Source organism: Chelonoidis abingdonii, chromosome 3 (assembly GCF_003597395.2).
Source record: "Chelonoidis abingdonii isolate Lonesome George chromosome 3, CheloAbing_2.0, whole genome shotgun sequence".
In the NCBI taxonomy this organism is placed as follows: domain Eukaryota; kingdom Metazoa; phylum Chordata; order Testudines; family Testudinidae; genus Chelonoidis; species Chelonoidis abingdonii.
In genome coordinates this window covers 107,261,849-107,285,157 of record NC_133771.1, presented here as the reverse complement: position 1 = coordinate 107,285,157, position 23,309 = coordinate 107,261,849, and the positions used below count along the sequence as shown (strand labels likewise).

Below are 23,309 nucleotides of genomic sequence, written 5' to 3'. Positions count from 1 at the left end.
AGACTCAGGGCATCTGAGTCTTGGGGTCCCCCAGGGAAGGTTTGGGGAGACCAGAGGGCGCCAGAGACTGGAAATCTGGCTGGTGGCAGCGCTATCAGATCTAAGCTGGTAATTAAGCTTAGAGAATTTATGCTAGGCACCCACATTTTGGACGCTAAGGTTCAGAATTGGGATTTATGCTTATGACAGTAATGGCAGTCAAAAAAGCTAACAGAATGTTAGGAACTATTAGGAAAGGGATAGATAATAAGACAGAAAAGATCATAATGCCACTACGTGGTACACCCACACCTTGAATACAGCATGCAGTTATTATGTGGAGATATGCCTATCTCATAGAGCTGGAAGGAACCTTGAAAGGTCATTGAATCCAGTCCCCTGTAAAGCAACTTTACAGCAGGACCAGGGACCCTCCGCTGACGGATTTTTTTGCCATAGATTCCTAAATGGCCCCCTTAAGGATTGAACTCACAACCCTGGGTTTAGCAGACCAATGCTCAGACAACTGAGCTATCCATGAATGTTGTGGAGAAAATGAATAAGGAAGTGTAATTTACCCTTTCACGTAATACAAGAACCAGGCGTTACCCAATGATATTAATAGGCAGCAGCAGGTTTGAAACAAAGTAAGTACTGCTTTGTACAACACACATTGTGGAACTCATTGCCAGGGCATGTTGTGAAGGCCAAAAGCATAACAGGATACAACAAATAAGTTTATGGAGTCTATGTCCATCAATGGCTGTTAGGCAAGATGCTCAAGGATGTAACCCCATGGTCTAGGTGTCCCTAAACCTCTTGCTGCTAGAAGCTGGGACTGGAAGACAGGGAATGGATCACTTGATAAATTGCCTGTTCTGTTCACTCCCTCTGAAGTATCTGGTACTGGCCACTGTAGGAAGACAGGATTCTGGGTTAGACAGACTGTTGGTCTGACCCATTCTGCCCACTCTTACGTTCTTATGAGAGAGTTCTGTTTCTGTTATTGCTCTTTTGTAGTCTTTGAGAATGACTCCTTCTCTGAGGAGATCCACAGGATCCATTTCCTGAACTTGTTTTTCTCTTCTTCCTACCATTTCACCTGTCTGCAAACCATAGCCATTTTACATTAGCAGCTTCAGTTTTCTCTGAAATGAAATCCTTAGCCATGTTTCATTTCCTCTTGTCTTCACTATTGCAACGCTTCTCACCAATGCTTTCCAGAGTCCAGAATGTTGTTAGCCATTTGTAAAGTTGATAAGCCAGGTAGCTTTAGATTTGCATAATTTTTTAGAAGAATACCCTAAGCAACTTACTGAAGAAAACTGTAAATTCACTGTTAAAGTTGCACAATTAAAATCACAAATAGGAAATGCAAAAATTAACACGAATGATTAAGCTATTTGCATCGGACCAGTGTTGTTCATGGTTTTTCTGATTAAATGTGTGTGTCAAAATATTACTTTTTAAACTTATCAAAAAATGTGCAACACACCAAATGAATATTGCTGTTTGAACCTTAATGTTTGTACTTCGATTTTTTTACAGTACAGATACAGTATTTTCAGGCCATTACCTTTTTTGCGACAATATCTGACAGTATGGCCTGAAAATACTGTATTTAAAAAAATAAAAAAATTGGAGAAGTTTTCAATAAATAATTGGATTATTTTTTTAGTTCTCTGAAGTCACAAGACTTCCAGTCTGTGAGATGCCTCAACATGCACTTTGCTAGTGACATTACAGCCTCTATGGCACCTTTTGAATTATGGGAGGAGTGTGGTGGAGGATCAAGTAAGTGCAATTTTCATACACAATGACCTGGTTTTGCAAAGTAGTAAAAAGAAATAAGAGAAAGTGGAAAGCAAAAATAAAAATAACATGAGAACATCACTCACTTCCCCCAGATAGGTCAGCTCTTTGACCATTCATGGTCAGGGTGGTTGTAATTTCACCAGTAGAGTGCACACTAGGGTACTAACAGAGTGGAAGTTCTGCAACTTCACAGGGCATAAAGGAAATCAGGTAAAATATTAAGCCAGTTATGTTAGGGTGTCTCCAGATTGGGAATTTAAAAATCAGTTGTGTGCTGATTGATTATCATCTTTTCCTTAGCTCTTTGGGACATGGTCATGTAACTTTAGTTACTGTACTTAATATTTTACAACTTGGATTGATATGCCACTACCATATTACATTTCTGGAAGGTGTTTATTGAATAATGTTAGATTAATTGAACAGCAGATTTGAGGTAATCCTGCTGTTTGTTTAGTAAATAACCTTTATTCCAATATTATCCTACTTCACTACCTTTCACACTTTAAATATATTTGAGTAATTTAACTGCTGTTTCTTGGGATCAGCTGAAGGCAATTCTGGTGCATAAGTATAAGCTTTGGGTCAGGACAGTTCTTATATTTGCACAGCGTCTTGCATATTTGGCTGCTACTGTAATCCAAATAATAAAAATATATGTAAGTGGTATACCTATATATGCATAAAACACTAACATCTTTGTTTCTAAAATATTTTGTCAACACAAAGACTAATAGCACCATCCTCTGGTGCTGTAATGTAAGTTTTAGATCAAACCTGACATTACTAACTGCATTATTTTTTGGAAATGAAATTACATTTAATGTACCTGGTTTGTACATATTGTACTTTCAGTTTTACACACTCATTTTGGGCCAGAGTATCAACAGAAATTCTGTTAATTTGCATCGACTGTATAAAGTTCTTTTCAATTTAGGTTACTGGCTAATGGATATACTCTTTTTAGGGCTATCCCACATATAATGCTGACTCTGTTCTTTATGTGCCCATTTATGGTCAGAGTTAAACTTCAGAAATATTGGGCTGAGTTTTTTTTCTAAATCTCAATGAAAGCCATATTACAGTCATTTAAGTAAAATACGTTGAATAAGAAAACACCACTAACGATTCGTGGTTGTATGTCTGTGAGAATCAGATATTGTGGTGTTCTGTTAGAGAAATGTATGGAGTGTAAATTTTTAATGCACAAACGATTGTTTATAACAAATTAAGACTTCAGATAAAATGTAGGGAGTTATAGATTGAGAGAGGATCTTGTTGAGCCTAACTAGGCAGATTAGCAAAGAAGCATGTATCCCACAAATCATGACTTTCCATAGGTACAGAATAAGCTGTATTGCCTTGTGATCATGTTAATTACTGGATTTTAGTCCATTGACTATAGTGATTTGGTACTAGAAATTCCAGTGGAACTTTCTTGTTAGAAAATTGACAAATGAAAAAATAATTCTTTTGGCTGACACATCACTTGCTACTGGACCTTTAGGATTCTGCAGGGCAGAAACATTTGATAAGGCAGCTGATACGCATGTGTGCCCCATCCAAAGCAGATCTTTGTTGTTCCTGTATACTTGAGTGCTACTTTGATGAAACTGGAAATCTTGAAACAAACATTATAGTCTTAATAGCAGCGCTTTTCTTATACTATATTAGATGTGAATGAGAAATAGCAGCCCACTTATTCCTATTTGGATGTATGGTATACAGATGCTCCATATATGTGACTGAAATATAGTCCAGTTTAATGAGCTTCTAAGGTATTTGCATATTACACACACAAAAACTGTGCTAAAAGAGCACTATTAATGTTGCAAAGTCAAGCATTCAAAAGTTAGGAAATTCCAAAATTAAGCCACAGAATTTTTCCCTCTCATGTCATATTCATTATAAAACAGTCTGTACTCCCATGAGCACATCCTACTTTTTGCCACAGGATGCCTGCCTCATTAAGTGCACAGGATGGACCTGCTCTCGGGATGAACCAGAATTGGGCATTATTGTCTGTAGGATCCTGCTTTATTTATTGCAGAAGTTGGAAGGTGTGTAGTGAGTGAGGCAGGGGACTGAAGGAAAAGAAAGGGTAGTGGTATGGTTAAGGCAGTTGAATGCTAGCTGGGAGGATTGGATTTCAAGGTCAGAAGGGACAATTTTGATTATCTGCTCTAACCTCCTGTATAACACGCTATAGAATTTCCCCAAAATAGTTCCTAGAACGTGCCTTTTAGAAAAGAATCCAGTATAACCCTTGATAAATTATTCAAATGGTTAATTACTCTCACTGTTAAAAATGTATGCCTTATATCCATTCTGAATTTGGTCAAATTCTAGTCATTGAATCATGTTACATCTTTTTCTGCTAAATTGAAGAGCCCATTATTAAATATTTTTTCCCATGTCGATATTTGCAAACTGTAATCAAGTCACCCCTTAACCTTCTCTTTGTTTTTGAGCCTATCACTGTAAGGGTTATTTCTTAATCCTTTAATCATTCTCAAGGCTTCTCTGAACACACTCCAATTTATCAACATCCTTCCTGAATTGTGGACACCAGAATTGGACATAGTATTCCAGCAGCTGTTGCACCAGTGCCAAATAAAGAAGTAAAATATCCACTTTACTCCTGCTTGAGGTTTCCCTGTTTATACATTCAAGGATAGCTTTTGCCGTTTTGGACACCACATCACACTGGGAGCTCATGTTCTGGTAATTATCTACCACAACTACCAAATCTTTTTCAGTGTTCCTGCTTCCTAGGATAGAGTCTCCTATTCTATTCTTTGTTCTTTGATTGTATACATTTACACTTAGCCATATTGAGACACAAGACCTTTTTTTGCATCCAGAATTCCAAGTGATCCAGAACAAGCTGAATCAGTGACTTGTCTCCATTATTTACCATGCCCCAATATTTGTTAGTCACAAACTGTTAGTGATGATTTTATATTTTCTTCCTGGTCATTAATAAAAATGTTAAATAATATGGGTACAGTAATCGATCCCTGTGGGATCCCAGTAGAAACACAGCCGTTTGAGTCCCGTTTTTATATATACATTTTGAGACCTGTCACCCAGTAATTCATATAATGTGTGCCAGGTTAATTTTTTATTTTTCTAGTTTTTTTTTTTTTTAATCAAAGTGTCATGAGTTACCAAGTCAAATGTTCCTTCTGACCTTAAAGTCTATGAGTCTTACAGAAGTCTATATTACATCAACCCTATTACCTTTATCAGCCAAACTGGTACTCTCATCAAAAAAAGATATCAAGTTAGTTTGACAGGATCTATTTTCCATAAACACCTGTTGATTGGCATTAATTACATAGCCTCCTTTAATTCTTTATTAATCAAGTCATATATCAGCCTCTCTGTTATCTTGTGCACTGACAGGGTTAGTGTCTAAGGTGCCACAAGTACTCCTGTTCTTTTTTTCCAGATCATCCTGTTTATCCTTTTTAAATATTGGCACATTAGCTTTCTTTTAGTATTCTGGAACTTTCCCAGTGCTTCCAGGCTTATTGAAAAGCAGCATTAATGGTCTAGCAAGCTCCACAACCAGCTGTTTTAAAACTTTTGGATGTAAGTAATCGGCCTACTGATCTAAGAATGTCTTAACTTTAGTAGCTGCTGTTGAACATCCTCCTGAGATACTAGTGGAATGGGAAGAGTATTAGAATATGATATGACTATCTCATCTGTTTTTCTCCCAAATACAGAACAGAAATATTTACTGAACACTTCTGCCATTTCTGTATTTTTGTCGATTATTCTACCATTTCCATCTAGTAATGAACCAATATCATTGTTAGGATTATCTATCTATCTATCTATTTTTATTATTGACATCTAATGCCACTTGACCTCCCCTTTTGCCCACTTGATCTTTTCAAAATGGGTTATAACCAGCGATTTTAACGTTACAGTCATGGCAGTCCTCCTATCATGTTTCAGTAATACCAACTAGATCAAATTTACGCTCATAAATGAGCAATTCCATTTCCTTTTGATTGTTATCCAATCTCATAGCATTGGTATATAGACAATCCAAGAATTTCTTTTTTGTGTCCTTTGGTTCCTAGATAAATTTTGTTCTCTCATCCTTGATTTTGTGCTGAATGCTCACATCTTCTCCTGACTTCTCTTGCCAGCCTGTCCCTAAGGAAATTGATTCCTCATCTACTGAGTCTGGAAGCCATCCAAACTATATAGCCCCTTCTCTCTATAGAAGGTGGACCAGTGTTTTCCAAAGCAAAATCCTACATCACTTACGTAGCCAGTGATCCACTTCCAATATCTTCTGCCTACTGTCTTTGTTTGTGGGACAGGAAGGATCTCAGAGAAGATTGCTCTATCTCTGTCTCAGGTGCAAAGTTCGCATGTGGTGCTAGGCAGTCACTTAAACCAGACTTTTCTCAGCTGGTCACTAATTTTTGTGGTGTTCATATTCTGACTTGAGACCCTGACTTGAGACCCTAGAGTCTGATTTGCAGAAGCGCTGAGCACTCACAACTGCAACAGAAGTCAATGGAAGCTGTGCTTTGAGCATAAAAAGTGCTGTATAATGCTAAGTACTCTGAAAAATCAAATACTAGGTATCTTAAATTGGGCACCAAAAATTTCTGGATACGTTTTACATTAATCTTTGTGTCACAGTTCCCCATCTGTAAAATGGGAATAATCATACTCCTTCACTTCACAGGCTTGTTGTGCAGGTCCGGCTCAGGGTTTTTGCTGCCCCAAGCGGCGGGGGTGCGGAAATAGTCATGATCGGTAACAGTTCCACTGCACCACTTTCTTCTTCGGCAGCAATTCGGTGGCAGGTCCTTCCCTCTGAGAGGGACCGAGGGACTCGCCGCCGAAGAGCCCGATGTGCCACCCATTTCCCTTTGCTGCTGCAAACGCCTGCTTGCTGGGCTGGTTCCTGGAGCTGGCCCTGTTGTTGTGAAAATAAATCTGTTCGTATCTGTGACGTATTTGGATACTATTGTGATGAGCCCCATAGAAAAAGCCTCTGAGGAAATGAATAATTCTGTCTTCAGAACAGAGCATGAACAATGCACAGAAATTAGGCATGAAGCGACACATTGAACAAGGACGCAAAAAATGTGAATAGCTGTTTAAAAGAGCACCCTACATTCTTTGTACAGAATGAGGCATGAGTCCTGTGGACAAAACAGTATGTGATCATGTATATTGAAGACTGTATCATAAATGTGTATGCACAAAGGAGCCAAATTAAGGTTGCCTAGGCAACCTTAGTTCTGGCATTTTCTAACTTTTGAATATTTGACATTACAACCTTTTAAAATTATTTTTAATATAGTTTTTAAATGCAATTTCCTAGGTTTTTTAAAAAAAAAACTGAAAAAATAAAAATTTCGTTATGTGGTATTGTCTTGACACCCATGTGGGTCATTGACAGGGTTGGAATTTTTAGGTTCATCGTACAGGCCTCTGCTGCTTGAGCTAATCGAGCAACTGATAGCAGTGGTAAACTGTCATCCTGTGTGGGGACCAGCACTAGAGGGGGTTGAAACACAGAATTTGCCAGTGGGTTTCATAGACGTTTGCTGAGGAATGGTGAGACTGTGGAATCCTGGATTCCACTCCAGGCAGTGGAGGGGCGTGTCTAATTACACAGACTCTTCTACTGATTTCCCCCAAGTGTGACCCTTCAGCACCATTCCCTCCAAGTCCCAGTCCTGACTTTTTCTTACCCTTGAGTCCTCATGCCAGTCATTTCTCTTCACTTGGTCACTTCCAGTCTCTACTTCTCACCCCAGTCTTCTTGCCCTGTTAGGCTCACCCCTCCATACTTCCCATCCCAGTTCCAGTCTTCCCCCAGCTCCTTGTTTTCTGTCTCCTTGCCTGGCCAGTTCTCCCCCAATCCTAGCTCCTCATCCAATCTGTCTTCTCCTCACCTTGGCCTCCAGTCACTTCTCCAGCCCTATGACTCCTAGTCCCCAGTACTGCTGCATCCAATCTTAATGAATCTCCCCCCTCCCCGCTTTAACTCCTTCCAGTTCCTTGTCCCAATCTCTTTGCCCAGCCAGGCTTAGTTCTCGCCCTGCATCCTAACTTCTCATCGGATCTGTCTACCTCTCCTCCACTCCTCCTTCCTGCACCCCACTGGTTCTCAGTGCCAGTCTTCCCCCCCACAATTATTTGTTTTCCTCTCCCTCCCGCCAACCTCCAGTCGCAGCCAGAGCCCTCACTCCCACACCTCAAGCCTCTGCCCTAGCCCTGAGTCCCCTCCCGTACCCCAAACTCCTCATCCCTGGCCCCACCCCAGAGCCTGCACCCCCAGAGTCCTCACCTTCCCTGTACCCAAATCCTCTGCCCCAGCTCTGAGCCCCCTCCCACATTCCAAACCCCTTGGACCCACCCCAGTCATACATCATCTTCGTATTGGTGCACATTACAAAATTCATTCTGCACAATGATATAAAAAGTTAGAGGGAACATTGGCCTGGACCCAGTATGGTGCAACACACAGTTGCCCAGTGCAGATGGAATCTGGGGAATTTTGCTGCTAAAGTCTGTCTATACTGAGCATGTGTCAACTGCAGTTTTTCAAAAGCTTAGAACTTGGTCCAAATTTGGGTGGATTTTCACAGCAAAAAGCTAGTCTCTGACACAAAGCCAATCTCTCTGCCAAATTTCAAGTCCCCGAAGCATGTCAGTACTAAACGTTTCGAAGAAAAAAGTTGCCAGGATTTTTTTTAACATAGGCAAAATGTATTTTTCACTAGCCTTATGAGTGAATAATTTTGGCTGAAAATTAAAAAAAAAATTCATTCTGAGGCAGACACCTGACATAGAAAGTTTTTGCCTAAACAATTGAAATTTGGCAAAGTTATAAGCAACTGAAAACAGGGTCATGTACTTGGAAGTGTTGGACAATTTTGATAGTAAGGGGTGCTATTGACTCTGCCTATAATACTGCACAGTAATGAACTATTCAAGACCTAAGCTGATGCTGGAAGTAATGTGGGGAAATCAGATTGGATGCTGTGTGTTCTGATAATTCAAACTAATCCTAATGATATACAGGAATTTGTTTTCAGTGCCCTCCTGTATCACTTTCTGAATCAAAACCTTACCACTCTTGGAATTAAATATCCCTATATTCAGGAACAAACATAGTTATATTTTTAGCATTTTTCACTGAAAATGCCCACTGGTAGTTTCACTGAAAATTTTTTAAAAATATTTTCATATATTCACTGTCTGAAACCTTACAGAGAAGATAATAGTTGGTAACAAGCCTAAGTTACCTGGAAAACCCCGTCTGTGGTTTGTATGTAGGAAATAACCTTTCTTTTAAAAAGAAAAACAAAACTCAGTGTTCTTATTTGAGGAATTGTTTTCAATAATGTCTTGTGAGTAGCTGAATCTCAATATTGTGGGACTGACATACCCTGCCTTTTCCCCCCTCTCCGTTTAAAATTTTAAAGTTTTCAGTTACAGATGTTGAGTAGTATCAACTGTACATTGCAAGTACTTTATTTATAAATGTTGTATTCAGTTGCAATGTTTTGACTATTTTACTAAAAATGCCTTAGTTTTGAGTTTGTATAAGTTAAAATTGTAGAAAAACAGCTTTCTTTGCAAAGCAGAATTTTACATTATTATATTTATAGTGTGAAATTTGAGCTAGTTGGTGTATCTTTGCTGTTTGTGTTATCACTCCTTAAAGAGCTGCTGATGCCTCTTGGCAAATATAGAAGAGTCTGTTCTGTTTCATGTTTCAAGTTTTCCTTTCCTGGAGTCCTTTACTACTTTGTATATTTGTCTGAAAACCACATCCTTTTTGTTCCAACTGGTACTTGTTTCTCACGTGCAGTGGACTTTGCTTTTAAGTTGTTTTGCTTGGGCAAAAGTGCCTTCTAGTGATGAGGACATTGTAAAACATATTTCAGCAGAATGTAAACTTTTAAATATTTAAGTTCAGCAAACCTTTCAAATACTTTAGGAAGTTTGGAAGGGACATTGTAAAAGCTGAGGATGAGGTAGTAGTGGTTTCCTAATTCTGAGTCACAAGGCAAAAAGAGCACATGGTTGAGAATCCTTAATTTTTGAGCTCTATTCCCAAGATTGCTGACTGGCCTTAATACCTTGTACTTATAGAGCAGTGGTCTACAACCTTTTTATGCACAAGAACACTTTTTTTAAAATGTAAGTGCAACCCAAGATCTACCCTGCCCTTTCCCTGAAGCCCCACTCCGCTCACTCCATCCCCCCAATAAGTCACTCGCGCTCTCTTACCCTCACTCACTTCCACTAGGCTGGCCCAGGGGGTTGGGGGTTGGGAGGGAGTGTGGGCTCTGGGCTGGGGCGAGGGGTTCAGAGTGTGGGAGGGGGCTCCAGGATGAGCTGGGTGCAGGAGCGGGTATGGATGCTGGCTCTGGTGGGGGGGCAGTGCTGGGGTAGGGGATTGGGATGCAGGAGGGGGTTTAGAGTGCAGGGTAGGGTAGGGGGTGCTGACTCCAGGAAGGGGCTGGGGGTTGGGGTGCAGGTTCCCTGCGTGCCCCCAGCCCCACTCAGGCACATCAGCACATTCTCCCTAGCATGAGCCAGGCCACCTCCCATCCCCCAGCCAGCCAGCCAGTAGTGCACCATGTGGCCACACCACTCCTGGAAAGGGCCAACATGCCCGTGTGGCATCTGGGGTGCGGCATGTGGCTACATATGCTACCCCTCTCTGCAGGCACCTTCCCCACAGCTCCCATTGGGCACAGCTCCCCATTCCTGGCCAATGGGAGCTGTGGGGGTGGTGCTTGCAGGCAGGAGCAGTGCACGGAGAATCCATCCCCCCCTTCCCAGTGACACCTCTAGGCCGCCATGGCTGGAGATTGCGATCGACGGGGAGAGTCTCCAGGATTGATCAGTTGATCCTGATTGACCGGTGGGTGATCATGTTTATAGAACATTGTACAAACTCTTAGGTGGGCCTCAATGCATCCTTGTAAATGAGGTAATTGCCATTGGAGGTCCCATGGCAATCTTGATCTAAATTGTGCAATAAGATTCCTGAGTTTGGCAGCATTCTAGTACAGCAGATTGGAGATTTTGTGGCAGCTTCAAATGTATTAAATTGAGTGTTTTACTGAATTAAATATGAAAACAAAAAATGAAAAATCAACATAATATTCCTCATTCCTTAATTTGTTATAACATTCAATTTTATATTATCTCTTTTTTAATTTTTCTTGTGCTGCAGAGTTTTGATTGGAAAATGCATAATTATATTATGGAAGTTGTCAGGAAGCTGGAGGTCCTTACAGTTGAGTAAGGAACAGTGGAGATTTATAACCCAGAGAAAGCTGTTGGATATGCACATGAGCTGGGTGTTGTAATGATTAACAGTGAAATAGTTAATTCTATTGATACTGAAATTTGCATGAATAGATGTCCCTGTAAACTTCCCATTGAGATGAATGGGTGCCGTTCACACCTCACACAAGTGAAACACAGACTAGACTCAGACTGACATCTCTGCATCCATTATTTTGCACAATGCTCATGTTTGGAAGGTTTTTACAATAGTAATGGCATAGAAACTTTTTTTAAATGATAGCATGGATTCTGGAGCATCATTCTGTGACAAGGGATGGATTTTTGTGGACATGGGCCTTGGTTATCATTATAGTCACTTTACAGATGGGGAAATATTAAGCAGAGAAAGGGTGTTTCTATACTAGAAAAAAAACAACATATTACAAACAGTACAGCATCACTAATGTAGTCAAGGGTAAAGCTTTTTTTTTCTTGATGACGTAAAATCATACCTGGAGCAGATTTATGTTACACAGAGCCTGAGCACAGTCTGGTAGTACTTACATCATTGGTGGCTGTTGCCACAATACAGGTAGACTAAGTGTAAATGACTACTTACTCATGGTTATATAGAAAGTCTGACAGAGCAAGGAATGGTGAATGGAAAAGTGAATAAGGAAGTGTTATTTACCTCTCACATAACAAGAACCAGGGGTCACCCAATAAAATTAGTTGGCAGCAGGTTTAAAACAAATAAAAGGAAGTTCTTCTTCATGCAGCTCACAGTCAACCTGCAGAGATTATTGCCTGGGGATGTTGTGGAGGGCAAAACTATAACTGGTTTCAAAAAAGAATGAGATAAGTTCATGGAGGATAGGTCTATCACTGACTATTAGCCAAGATGGTCAGGGATGCAACCCCATGCTCTGGGTGTCCCTAGGCCTCTGACTGCCATGTGCTGGGACTAGATGATGGAGGATGAATGACTTGATTGCTCTGTTCTGTTCATTCCCTTTGAAGCATCTGGCATTGACCACTCTCAGACGAAAGGATATTGGGCTGTTTGGACCATTGGTGTCATCCAGTATCATGGGCGCTGACTCCGTGGGGTGTTCCAGGGCTGGAGCACCTATGGAAAAAAATTAGTGGATGCTTAGCACCCACCAGCAGCCAGCTCCCCCTTCCGCCTCCAGTGCCTCCCATCTGCCCGCAGTCCTGCCAATCAACGACTCGCTTTCCCTCCCAGCGCCTTCTGCTTACTGCAGTCAGCAGTTCCACAATGTGCAGGAGGCACTGGGTTCGAGGGAGGGGTCAGAATGGAGTGGCATGGAGCAGGGGCAGGAAGAGGCATGGTGGGGTCTTAGGAGAAGGTGGAGTGGGGTAGGGCCTGGAGCTGGGCGGGGGTGGTAGTTTGGGGGAAGGGAGTGGGGGGGTGGGGCCTGGGGTGGAGCCCAGTATGGCCATTCTTATGAATGGAAGTTAAAATATCTAGTTCTCAATTCCATTCCTTAAGAACAAGACTATCCTTCCTCACTTTTTAACTTAACTTACACATTCAGAACCTACAAGTGAGACTGATTCATAGCTTCTCAATGATTGAATTGATTTTTTAAAAAAACTAATATTTTGACCTTGCTAACTTTAAATGTTCATAAATTAAAAGCTACTAAATCTTTTCTTCAGATTTGGCATGTTTTGTAGAACTTATTGAGATGCCAAACCATGTACTGTAGTGTTCTCTATAAATGTGCAAGAAATTCTGGTTTATTATATTTGACAAATCATTTATAGTAATACTGAGATCATATTTCACGTCACAAGCATGGGCAGAATTAAGGCTCAGTTTTCAACACTAACTCTGCATTCTCTGAATTGTTGAATGTTTAATTCAACATTAGTGCTGAGTAACCAATGCTTGGTTTTGATACGTTTCTTCTAAAGATTGGAAGTGCATGATTATCTAGACTGGAGATACAGTAATGTAACTGATGAGATAATGGGAAAGTACATATGCAGGGCTTCTAGTTTTAGGTTTAAATAAGTATTTAATCGCAAATGCTTGCTATTAACAAAGACAGAAAATATACTGAGAAATTAGTCTCTGTATCCTTTCCAATAATCAGTTTCACATCATCCATATGTATTTTATATGAATTTAAATTCATTTCCTGGCAGGAGAATTCTGATTAATATATTTGACAATCACTGACAATTTTCAAATCAAGATTAGATTTTTTTCAATACAGTATACACTCCGAATTATTTTGGGGAAGTTTTATGGCCTTCAGGAGGTCAGACTAGCAGTTCCTTCTGACCTTAGAATTTGTGAATATATGAATCTATGATCATATGAATCTATTAAATGGATGCTGAGTTTTCAATGCAAAAATGTCCATAACCACTATCTTAACTGCCACTGTTTTTTGGTAATCTCAGCAGAGAGTCCAAGGACTGAATGGGCATTGAAACTGAATCATACTCTCCTTCTTAGAGGAGGTCCTTCCAGGTTAGGGTTGAGAGAGACATGCTGAATGTTTGAGGAAGGTTGCATTGCTTCTGGCTCTCTTCTGTGATTAAACTGGTCTTCAGTCTCCAAGGTGGTCAGTGTTACACTCTGTAAGGGCATTACATTTACACACAGTTGCTAAAAGTAGAAAATCGAAGTTCCACATATGTAAAAGTAAAATAAAGGGAATATAGATTGATGTAAAATTTACAGAAGCACCTGTCTCATTTTCAGAACTAACTTAGACACTTAGGAGTCTACATTTCGTTGGGTTTAAGCACTTAGGAGTATAAGACACTTTTGAAAACGGAACACAGGCTCCAAAATTACTTACATGCGTTTGAAAAATTTACCCTTTATCTATAGTGTTGTTGTGTATAGTGATATTAACAGTTTGAGGGGATGTAACTGCAGCTTCCAGTTGCCACTGAAACAAGTAGGATGGAAATATTAGTCCAAATTAGGGTGACCAGAAGTCCCGGTTTTATAGAGACAGTCCTGATTTGGATTTTTTTTCTTATATAGGCTCCTATTCCCCCCCACCGCCTGTCTGGTCACCCTAGTCCAAATTCTCTGTGTAGCAGAGCCTTTGAACTGCTCAGGCAGAGCAGAGAGGCTATAATCTGGCTTTCGATATCCAGCAAATAATTCCCTTGTTGGAGGAGAATTCCCCTGCTGGTACAAATATAGTAGAGCAAGTTCTGTGCCTGTGTCCTCTGCTGTTGGGCTACTTTGAATCACATCAGGGCTGGGGCTGGCCCTGAGAATCAAGGAATCCTACTTAGCTCCTTCATATTCCACTTCTCTCCTTTGCCAAAATGATCTTTGGCTCAATAGAATTCTGGGCCATTGTGTCTGACCCTAATATTTCTACCAAAGTAGGCCCTAAACATTTAATCTTATGTTGTATAGTCATAGAAATGTAGGGCAGGAAAGGATCTTGAGAAGTCAGGTCCAGCTCCCTGTGCTGAGGCAGATCAAGTAAGCCTGGAGTATCCCTGACAGGTGTTTGTCCAATCTGTTTTTAAAAACCTCCAGTAATGGGAATTCCACAACCTCCCTTGAATCCTGTTTCAGAGCTTAACTACTGTTATAGTTAGAAAGTTTTCCTAATATCTAACTTAAATCTCCCTTGCTGCAGTTTAAGCCCATTACTTCTTGTCCTGTCTTAAAGGACATAGAGAACAATTGATCACCATCCTCTTTATAACAGCCCTTAACATATTTGAAGACTGTTATCAGGTCCTTCCTCAATTGTCTTTTCTTAAGACTAAAATGCCCAGTTTTTTAACCTTTCTTTATAGGTCAAGTTTGAAAACCTTTTATCATATTTGTCACTCTCCTCTGGACTCAATTTCCCATTTGTTCACATCTTTCCCAAAATGTGGTGACTAGAACTGAACACAGTACTCCAGCTGAGGCCTCACCAGTGCTGAGTAGATTGAGACAATTACTTTCCATGTCTTAAATACGACATTCCTGTTACTGCACCTCAGCATGATATTAGCCTTTTTTGCAGCTGTGATGTTGACTCATGTTCAATTTGTGATTCCCTATAACCCTCAGATCCTTTTCAGCAGTACTAATATTTAGCCAGTTATTTCCCATTTTGTAGCTGTGCATTTGATTTTTTTCTTCCCAAGTGAAGTACTTTGCATTTGTCTTTATTGAATTTCATCTTGCTAAATTCAGACCAATTCTTCAGTTTTGAATTTTAGTCCTGTCCTCCAAAATCTTGCAAGCCCTCCCAGCTTGGTGTTATCTGCAAATTTTATAAGCGTCCTATCCAGTCCATTATTTAGGTCATTAATGAAATATTGAATAGTAAACCGGGGGCAGAGCTGAGGAACCATTGAAAGACTAACCAGAAACAGACAGGAGTGGAGGAGCTTCATCGCTACCCTAAAGGCCGGAGGCATAAAGGGAACATCATGATGATGACTGGACCCAGAACTGACCTCTGTTGGACTTTATTAGATACGCTCGCCTAGTTTGACAATGGTGGTAACTACTCTTTATCTTTACCAGTCTTTCAACCAGTTTTGCACCCACTTCATAGTAATTTCATCTAGACCACATTTCCCTGTTTTGCTTATTAGAATGTCACGTGGGACTGGGTCAAAAGCCTTACTAAATTCAAGATATGTCATGTCTACTCCCCCCCTACCCATTCACAAGACCACTAACCACATCAAAGAAGGAAATTATGTTGGTTTGGCATGATTTGTTCTTGACAAATCCATGCTGGCTATTCCTTGTACACCTAGTATTCTCCCTGTACTTACAAATTGATGGTTTAATAATTTATTCAAGTATCTTTCCAAATATCAAAATTAAACTGATTGGTATAATTTTTCAGAACATAAGAATGGCCATACTGGGTCAGACCAAAGATCCATCTAGCTCAGTATTCTGTTTTCTGACAGTGGCCAGTGCTAGGTGCTCCATAGGCAATCATCAAGTGATCCATTCCGTTGCCCATTCCTAGCTTCTGGCAAACAGAGGCTAGGGTACCATCCCCGCCCATCCTGGCTAATAGCTGTTGATAGACCTATCTTCCATGAACGTATCTAGTTCTTTTTTTGAACCTGTTATAGTCTTGACTTTCACGACATCCTCTGGCAAGGAGTTCCGCAGGTTGACTGTGTGTTGTGTTTAAAAAAAACAAAACAAAATAAACCCTTCCTTTTTGTGTTAAACCTGCTGCCTATTAATTTAATTTGGTGAACCCTAGTTCTTGTGTTATGAGGAGTAAATAACAGTTCCTTATTTACTTTCTCCATACCAGTCATTATTTTATAGACCTCTGTTATATCCCCACTTAGTCCTCTTTCTTTCAAGCTGAAAAGTCCCAGTCTTATTAACTTCTCTTCAGATGGAAGCCAGTCCATATGCCAAATAATTTTTGTTGCTCTTTTCTGAACCTCAGATTCCAATATATCTTTGTTGAGATGGGGCAACCACATCTGCATGTAGTATTCAAGATGTGGGCGTACCGTGGATTTATATACAGGCAATATGATATTTTCTGTCTTATCTATCCTTTTCTTAATTATTCCCAGCCTTCTGTTAGCTTTTTTGACTGCTGCTGCACAGTGGAGTGTATAATTGGGATGTTTTCCAGTGTTCATTAGTTTGCATTTATCATCATTGAATTTCATCTGCCATTTTGTTGCCTGATCACCCAGTTTTGTGAGATCCTTTTGTAGCTCTTGCAGTCTGCTTGGAACTTAACTATCTTGAGTAGTTTTGTATCATCTGCAAATTTTACCACCTCACTGTTTACCCCTTTTTCCAGATCATTTATGAATAGGTTGAATAGGACTGGGCCCAGTACATACTCCTGAGGGGACACCACTATTTATGCCTCTCCATTCTGAAAATCGACCATTTATTCCTATCCTTTGTTTCCTGTCTTTTAACCAGTTACCAGTCCATAAGAGGACCTTCCCTCTTATCCCATGACAGCTTACTTTGCTTAAGAGCCTTTGGTGAGGGGCCTTGTCAGAGGCTTTCTGAAAATCTAAGTACACCATATCTACTGGATCCCCGTTGTTGTTGGGGGGGGCGGGGGGGGATCCAGTGGACATGCTTGTTGACCCCCTCAAAGAATTCTAGTATATTGGTGAGGAAGGATTTCCCTTTACAGAAACCATGTTAACTTTTTCCCAACAAATTATGTTCATCTATGTATCTGGCAATTTTGTTCTTTACTATTGTTTCAACCAGTTTGCCCTATACTGAAATCAGGCTTACCAGCCTGTAATTGCTGGGATCACTTTTGGAGCCCTTTTTAAAAATTTGGTGTCATGTTAGCTATCCTCCAGTTATTTGGTACAGAAGCTGATTTAAATGATAGGTTACACACTGATTGCTAACCAGTTTGGAGTGGAAAGTCGACAGTTGGACCTGTATTGATGGAAGTGTGCAGGGCCATTAATTGCATCCTGCTCTGAAAGACCGTGACTCTGGGCAACATGTGTGACATTGTGGATGGCTTTGCACAAATGGGCTTCCCTAACTGTGGAGGGGCGATCGATGGCATGCATATTCCAGTTCTGGCACCATACCACCTAGCCACCGAGTACATTAATCGCAAGGGGTATTTCTCAATGGTTCTCCAGATGCTTGTGGATCACTGTGGACGTTTCGTAGACGTTTCGTGGACATTAATGCAGGCTGGTCCAGAAAAGTGCATGATGCACACATCTTGGAACAAATTGGTAAATTAAACAATTAAAAAGTTACCAGGACCAGATGGCATTCACCTAAGAGTTCTGAAGGAACAGAGATATGAAATTTCAGTACTACTAACTGTGATATGTAATCTGTTGCTTAATCAGCCTCTGTACCAGATGACTGGAGGATAGCTAATGTAACACGTATTTTTAAAAAATGACGCCAGAGGTGATGCTGTCAATTGCAGGCCAGTAAGCCTAACTTCAGTACCAGGGAAATTGATAAGTCTGTTCTTTACTATACAGATGAACACAATGTGATGGGGAAGAGTCAAAGGAAATCATGCCTAACCAATCTATTAGAACTCTTTGAGGGATTCAACAAATGTGGACCAGGGTGATTCAGTGGATGTAGTGTACTTGGACTGTCAGAAAGCCTTTGACAAGGTTCCTCACCAAAGGCTTTTAAGCAAAGTAGGCCGGTCGTGGGAAAAGAGAAGATCCTCTCATGGATTAGTAACTGGTTAAAAGAAAACAGGGTAGAAATAAATGGTCAGTTTTCACAGAGGAGAGAGGTAAAGAACGGAGTCCTTTGAGGATTTGTGCTGGGACCGATGCAGTTCAATTTTTTAATTAATGATCTGGAAAAAGGGGTAAACAATGAGGTGGCAAAGTTTGCAGAGGATAAAAATGACTCAGTATAGTTAAGTCCAAAGTAGACTGCAAAGAGTTACAGTGGGATCTTACAAAACTGGTGGCTCGGGAACAAAATGACAGATGAAATTCAATGTGGATAAATTCACAGTAATTTGCATAAGTCCAACTATACATACAAAATGAGGTAACCTAAATTAGCTGTTAGCACCCAAAGATCTTGGAGTCATTGTGGACAGTTCTCTGAAAAGATCACTATGTAACAGCAGTCAGAAAAAAGCTAATAGAATGTTAGGAATCATTAGTAAAAGCATAGATAATAAGGGGAAAATATAATGCCAATATTTAAATCCATGGCATTCCCACAACTTCAATACTGTGTGCAGTTCTGGTCAGCCCATCTGAAAAAAAGTTATACTAGAATTCGAAAAAGTACAGACAAGGGCAACAGAAATGGTTAGGGGTATGTAACCTTCCACAAGAGGGGAGATTAAAAAGAGTGGAATGGTTCATCTTAGAAAAGAGACAACAGGGGGGATAGAGATCTATAAAATCATGAATGTTGTGGAGAAAGTGAATAGAAGTATTATTTATTCCTTCGCTGAATACAAGAACCAGGAGTCACCCAATGAAATCAATAAGTCAACAATTTTAAACCAAACTTACAAGGAAGTACTTCCTTCATATAATGCACAGTCAACCTGTGGAACTTGTTGCCAGGGGATGTTGTGAAGACCCAAAGTATAACTAGGTTCAAAAAAAGAATTAGATAAGTTCATAGACCATAGGTCCATCAATGGCCATTAGCTAGATGATCAGGGATGCAACCCCATGCTCCGGGTGTCCCTAAACCTCTGAGTGCTAAAGGCTGGGTCTGGATGACAGGTAATGGATCACTCGATAAAGTGCCCTGTTCTGTGCATTCCTCTGAAGCATCTGGCACTGGCCATTGCTGGAAGACACAGTACTGAGCTAGATGGACCATTGATCTGATCCAGTATGGCCATTCTTATATTAAAACTTTTCTCTGGGGGCTGGATACCAGTTTTCTGAGCGCCACAAAATATATATATAAGTACAGATTCCAGAATCAGATTTTTTTGTTAGGATTTAAATTTTAACTTTGAAGGCATTAACGAGGTCAAGAAATAATAACATTAAATTAAATAAGCATTTTGAGATATGGCTGCTAGAGAGATGTCAGAATTAAAGTGTGAAGAGAAAAAGTAAAATAGTAATAAGAATGATGTAATTTTTCAGGTTGAATAGCTCTGTTTAGTCTTTAGTTGACCTGTGTAAGTGCTTTAAAACCAAACAAATAGTTTGTTTTCAACCAGTGGTCCGTGACCTATGAAAAGTGAGAAGTTTTCAATCCCCACCATTTATTTTAGACAGTTGTGTAATTTATGCATTACTAGCTTCATCCTATTTGTGTATGATCCATAAACTTAATAGCATCTCATGCATATATCATAAGTAACTCTGAGCTTTTCATGTCTCCCTCCTCCTTTATTTTCTTGCATTTTGTTATTTTGTCCCTTATTTTGTACCCACTCTGGATACGTGTGTATGTTTGATTAAAACCAATTATTATTTTTCATATTTGAATAAAGATTTTTAAATCTAAAAATTTGCAGTTTTTCTCAGCATGTGTATATATATAAAAAAAATATTAATCCTTGTATTAATAATACTTAGCTCTTATAAGCACATTTCACCCATAGATCTCCAAATGTTTTACAAATAAAAGTGATTGTCATTATCCCCATGTTACAGATGGGGAAAATTGAGCAAAGAGAGATGAAGATACTCATTAAATATTGAATATTGTGACCAGCTGTGGGATCTTAAAAAAATGCACATGCTCTTTTGGCTTGCTCTCTATTAAAGAACTGCCTGTGGTATTCTGTTCCCTCACCTGAAACATTAACTTTAAGAGCCTTGACCACAATTATATATAACGTGTATAGCAATTTGATTGTGTGGTTTTGAAGATATAGCTGTCATGCTTAAAATACAATAAAAAGTAACCATTGAGTGGTAGGATCAAATGACTCTTAACTCATCTTACTATAGTCAGGCAGAACAATTAAAATACTTATTCACCAAGAAAGAAGAGTTCATTAGGTGTTGAAAATGAGAATTACTGGTTTATTGGATAATATGACTGCATCTCGGAGCCATGACTTAAGAAGACTTGCTAGGAATGTGAGATTCTTCTCTTTCAGAGGTCAATGATCCTTTTGTACAGCCTTGAAAGGAATTTTTAGGTTTTGCAAGACCGCTGAAATACCGGTTCACATAATTCAAAGTAAAACCTTATTATATGCTTGGTTTGGTTTGTTTAGGTTTAAATAATAGTAAAAATGTGTGACCTGAAACGCACTCATTTAATCTTGCTATAACGTAACACACCCAGCAGCATTAAAAAAGATACATACATTCAACAAGAACAAATCAACTCCACTCAGCCAGCCAGTGAATCGGCTACAAAACTTCTTTTTCATTCCTTATTGTCTCTGGGAAGATACACAATTTATTTTATGGAGTTTTTCGAGAAGATTGAAGGTAACTTTTGAATGACACCATCTACCTCTAAATCAGTGAAGAAACAATAGAGCCTTTCAGTGGAAATACATTTGTTTATGTAGTCCCATGGGTAATTACATTGTAGATACAAGATGAAAATGTTTTTATTTTGATTTCAGTGTGAAATTCACACTTTCTGGGCTGCCAAAAAAAGGGTTATATTAGGAGTATAACTTGTTAAATCTTCTATTATTCCATCAATGTTAGTTCCAATTTTAAGTTCACACTTTAATTTTTCTGCTGCTAGGAAAACCAAGAGATTCCCAGTCAACCAGAATCGATTCTAAAATTGTGCCGAAAGTTACCAAAATGACTGTATCTGGAAAGAAACAAGCTATGGGATTTGAAGTTCCAAGGTAAACCAAGCTTCATACCTCAAGATACTTTAACAGTTCTTCTTTCAGACTGGTGCACCTGTAGCAAGTTTATTTCTTTTTATATATATTTTACAGAGTTTTTAGTGTACACTCTGCAAAACTAACCATCTTGGCTTCTTGTTTGACTCATAATTACTTTCAGAAGAAGGCCTCTCACGTTGTGAGTTTAACAAATCCTTTCACTATGAATAGTGCAGAGATATCAACTTGTCAGATTATTTAAACATCCGCTTCATAGAATGCTAATGCTAATCTTTCTGGAGGCTAGTTTATTTAAAAATAAATTTTCTAAATGGAATTATGAGACAAGTCACTAAAAACTATAATTGGTTATTCACTGAAAGGAAATAGCTTAAACAATGAAAACATAATTTATGGGAAAAATAATCATTTTCGGCTAATGTCTCTCCATTGCACATGCAGCTTCCATTGCCTTAGGTAGGATGCCTATACACATATTAGAAGGCAGAATTTGGACATTTTTGTGTTTTGCTTTAAAATAATACGATGATTGAGCAAAATTAGGAGAATCAGATTAAATTAGGAGTTGTAGAGTAGTAGTCTTTCCTTTCACAAACTGAAGGCCAAACAGATAAAAGAAAACAGTTCTGAAAATAAATTCTGAATTCAGAGAGATTTCTTTAATAGTGAGTGACTAATAGCTGTCCAAAGTGTCGACACTGCAACAGTAGAATCTCCTATTCCTTCTTTCATGTATTTAAAAAAGAAAGTTAATGGAAAATTTAGTGTTAGAAATGTATCAGGAATAAAAGGAGAGTGAAGTTGTGCTATGAGAGCATTGTGTAGGATGTCTGCTTTCTTCCATACTAAAACTCATTCGATAGGAAAAATTTAGCAACATGTTAGGTGTCTGAATCAGAAAAAGGACATCACAAGAACCAGCAGAACAAACTGCCCTGCACAGCTCATCAGTGTGTACAACTCTGCCCTGGAGAGAGCATTTTAGAAATCAGAGTGTGTTCATGTGCATTCTGTGTTCTTCTGCTAAAACTGCCAAGAAAGTTGGCAGTTCTGTCTGTCATAGGATTGTCTATATTGTCCATCCAACATGCTATCTAAGGGCAATTAATTCTAGTTGTGATGGTGGTTTTGTAATATGGTGTCAACTCATGGGGGACTGCACTGAGACAATAATTTCACGCAGGCCACTGAATATCCATCAGGTGGCAATAACTACTTTTAGCTATTTACCTGGAGCAATTTATAATCTGTGAGTTGGAGGATGACTGTAACATGTAACTCCTGGAGTCTTTCAAAATCCTGCCAGTACTGCTGGGGAATCTGTGAAATAGAGATAAGATATGATCAGTGACACACACACATTCAGAGTAACCAGCGACTCTGAGTGAAATCTTTTTCTCATTTACTTCAGTACGGACAGAAGATCACCCTCTCTCTCTAGCGTTTCCTATGGTACCTTTTATAGTCTGTGGTTCTGCATGGGAAGTGGTAAAACTCGTTGCTCTGAGTAAAAGTTTCTAAAAAAGAAAGAGAAAAAGTAGATGTAAGTGATAAACCTCTCCATCCGTCAATAGTCCTAAAAGGATTGTAGGAATAGTTTGTTTTTTAAGTGCGTAACAAAAATCCGAGTTAAAAATATTCTTCATATGAAAAAAGCAGTTTGGAGCTGATCATGCATGTACTGTCAATTGAACAACAGCCACACTTTGAGTTCCTGTGTTGTCCATTTCTTGGGGCAACAGGGAGGTAAACTCTGCAAGACTACTCCCTATCCAGAAGCTAAAGTAAATTCAGGATAGGCACCTGGTGTGACGATGTGGTTGCCAATCCTTTAGAATCTAAAATCTAAAGGTTTATTCATAAAAGGAAAAAGATAGAGATGAGAGCTAGAATTGGTTAAACTGAATCAATTCCATACAGTAATGGCAAAGT

The 23,309-nt window shown here is 39.3% G+C and overlaps 1 protein-coding gene across 4 annotated transcripts in view; it reads left to right on the top strand.

Annotated features, from left to right (window-relative positions):
- HBS1L (HBS1 like translational GTPase) overlaps nucleotides 1-23,309 on the top strand; it is a 117,850-nt gene that overhangs the window by 51,349 nt on the left and 43,192 nt on the right. For all 4 annotated transcript variants that reach the window (XM_032785179.2, XM_032785181.1, XM_032785180.2 and 1 more), the window contains one exon: nucleotides 21,266-21,374. In XM_032785179.2, the coding sequence (XP_032641070.1) occupies nucleotides 21,266-21,374 (109 nt within the window). The remainder of the gene's footprint in view (nucleotides 1-21,265; nucleotides 21,375-23,309) is intronic.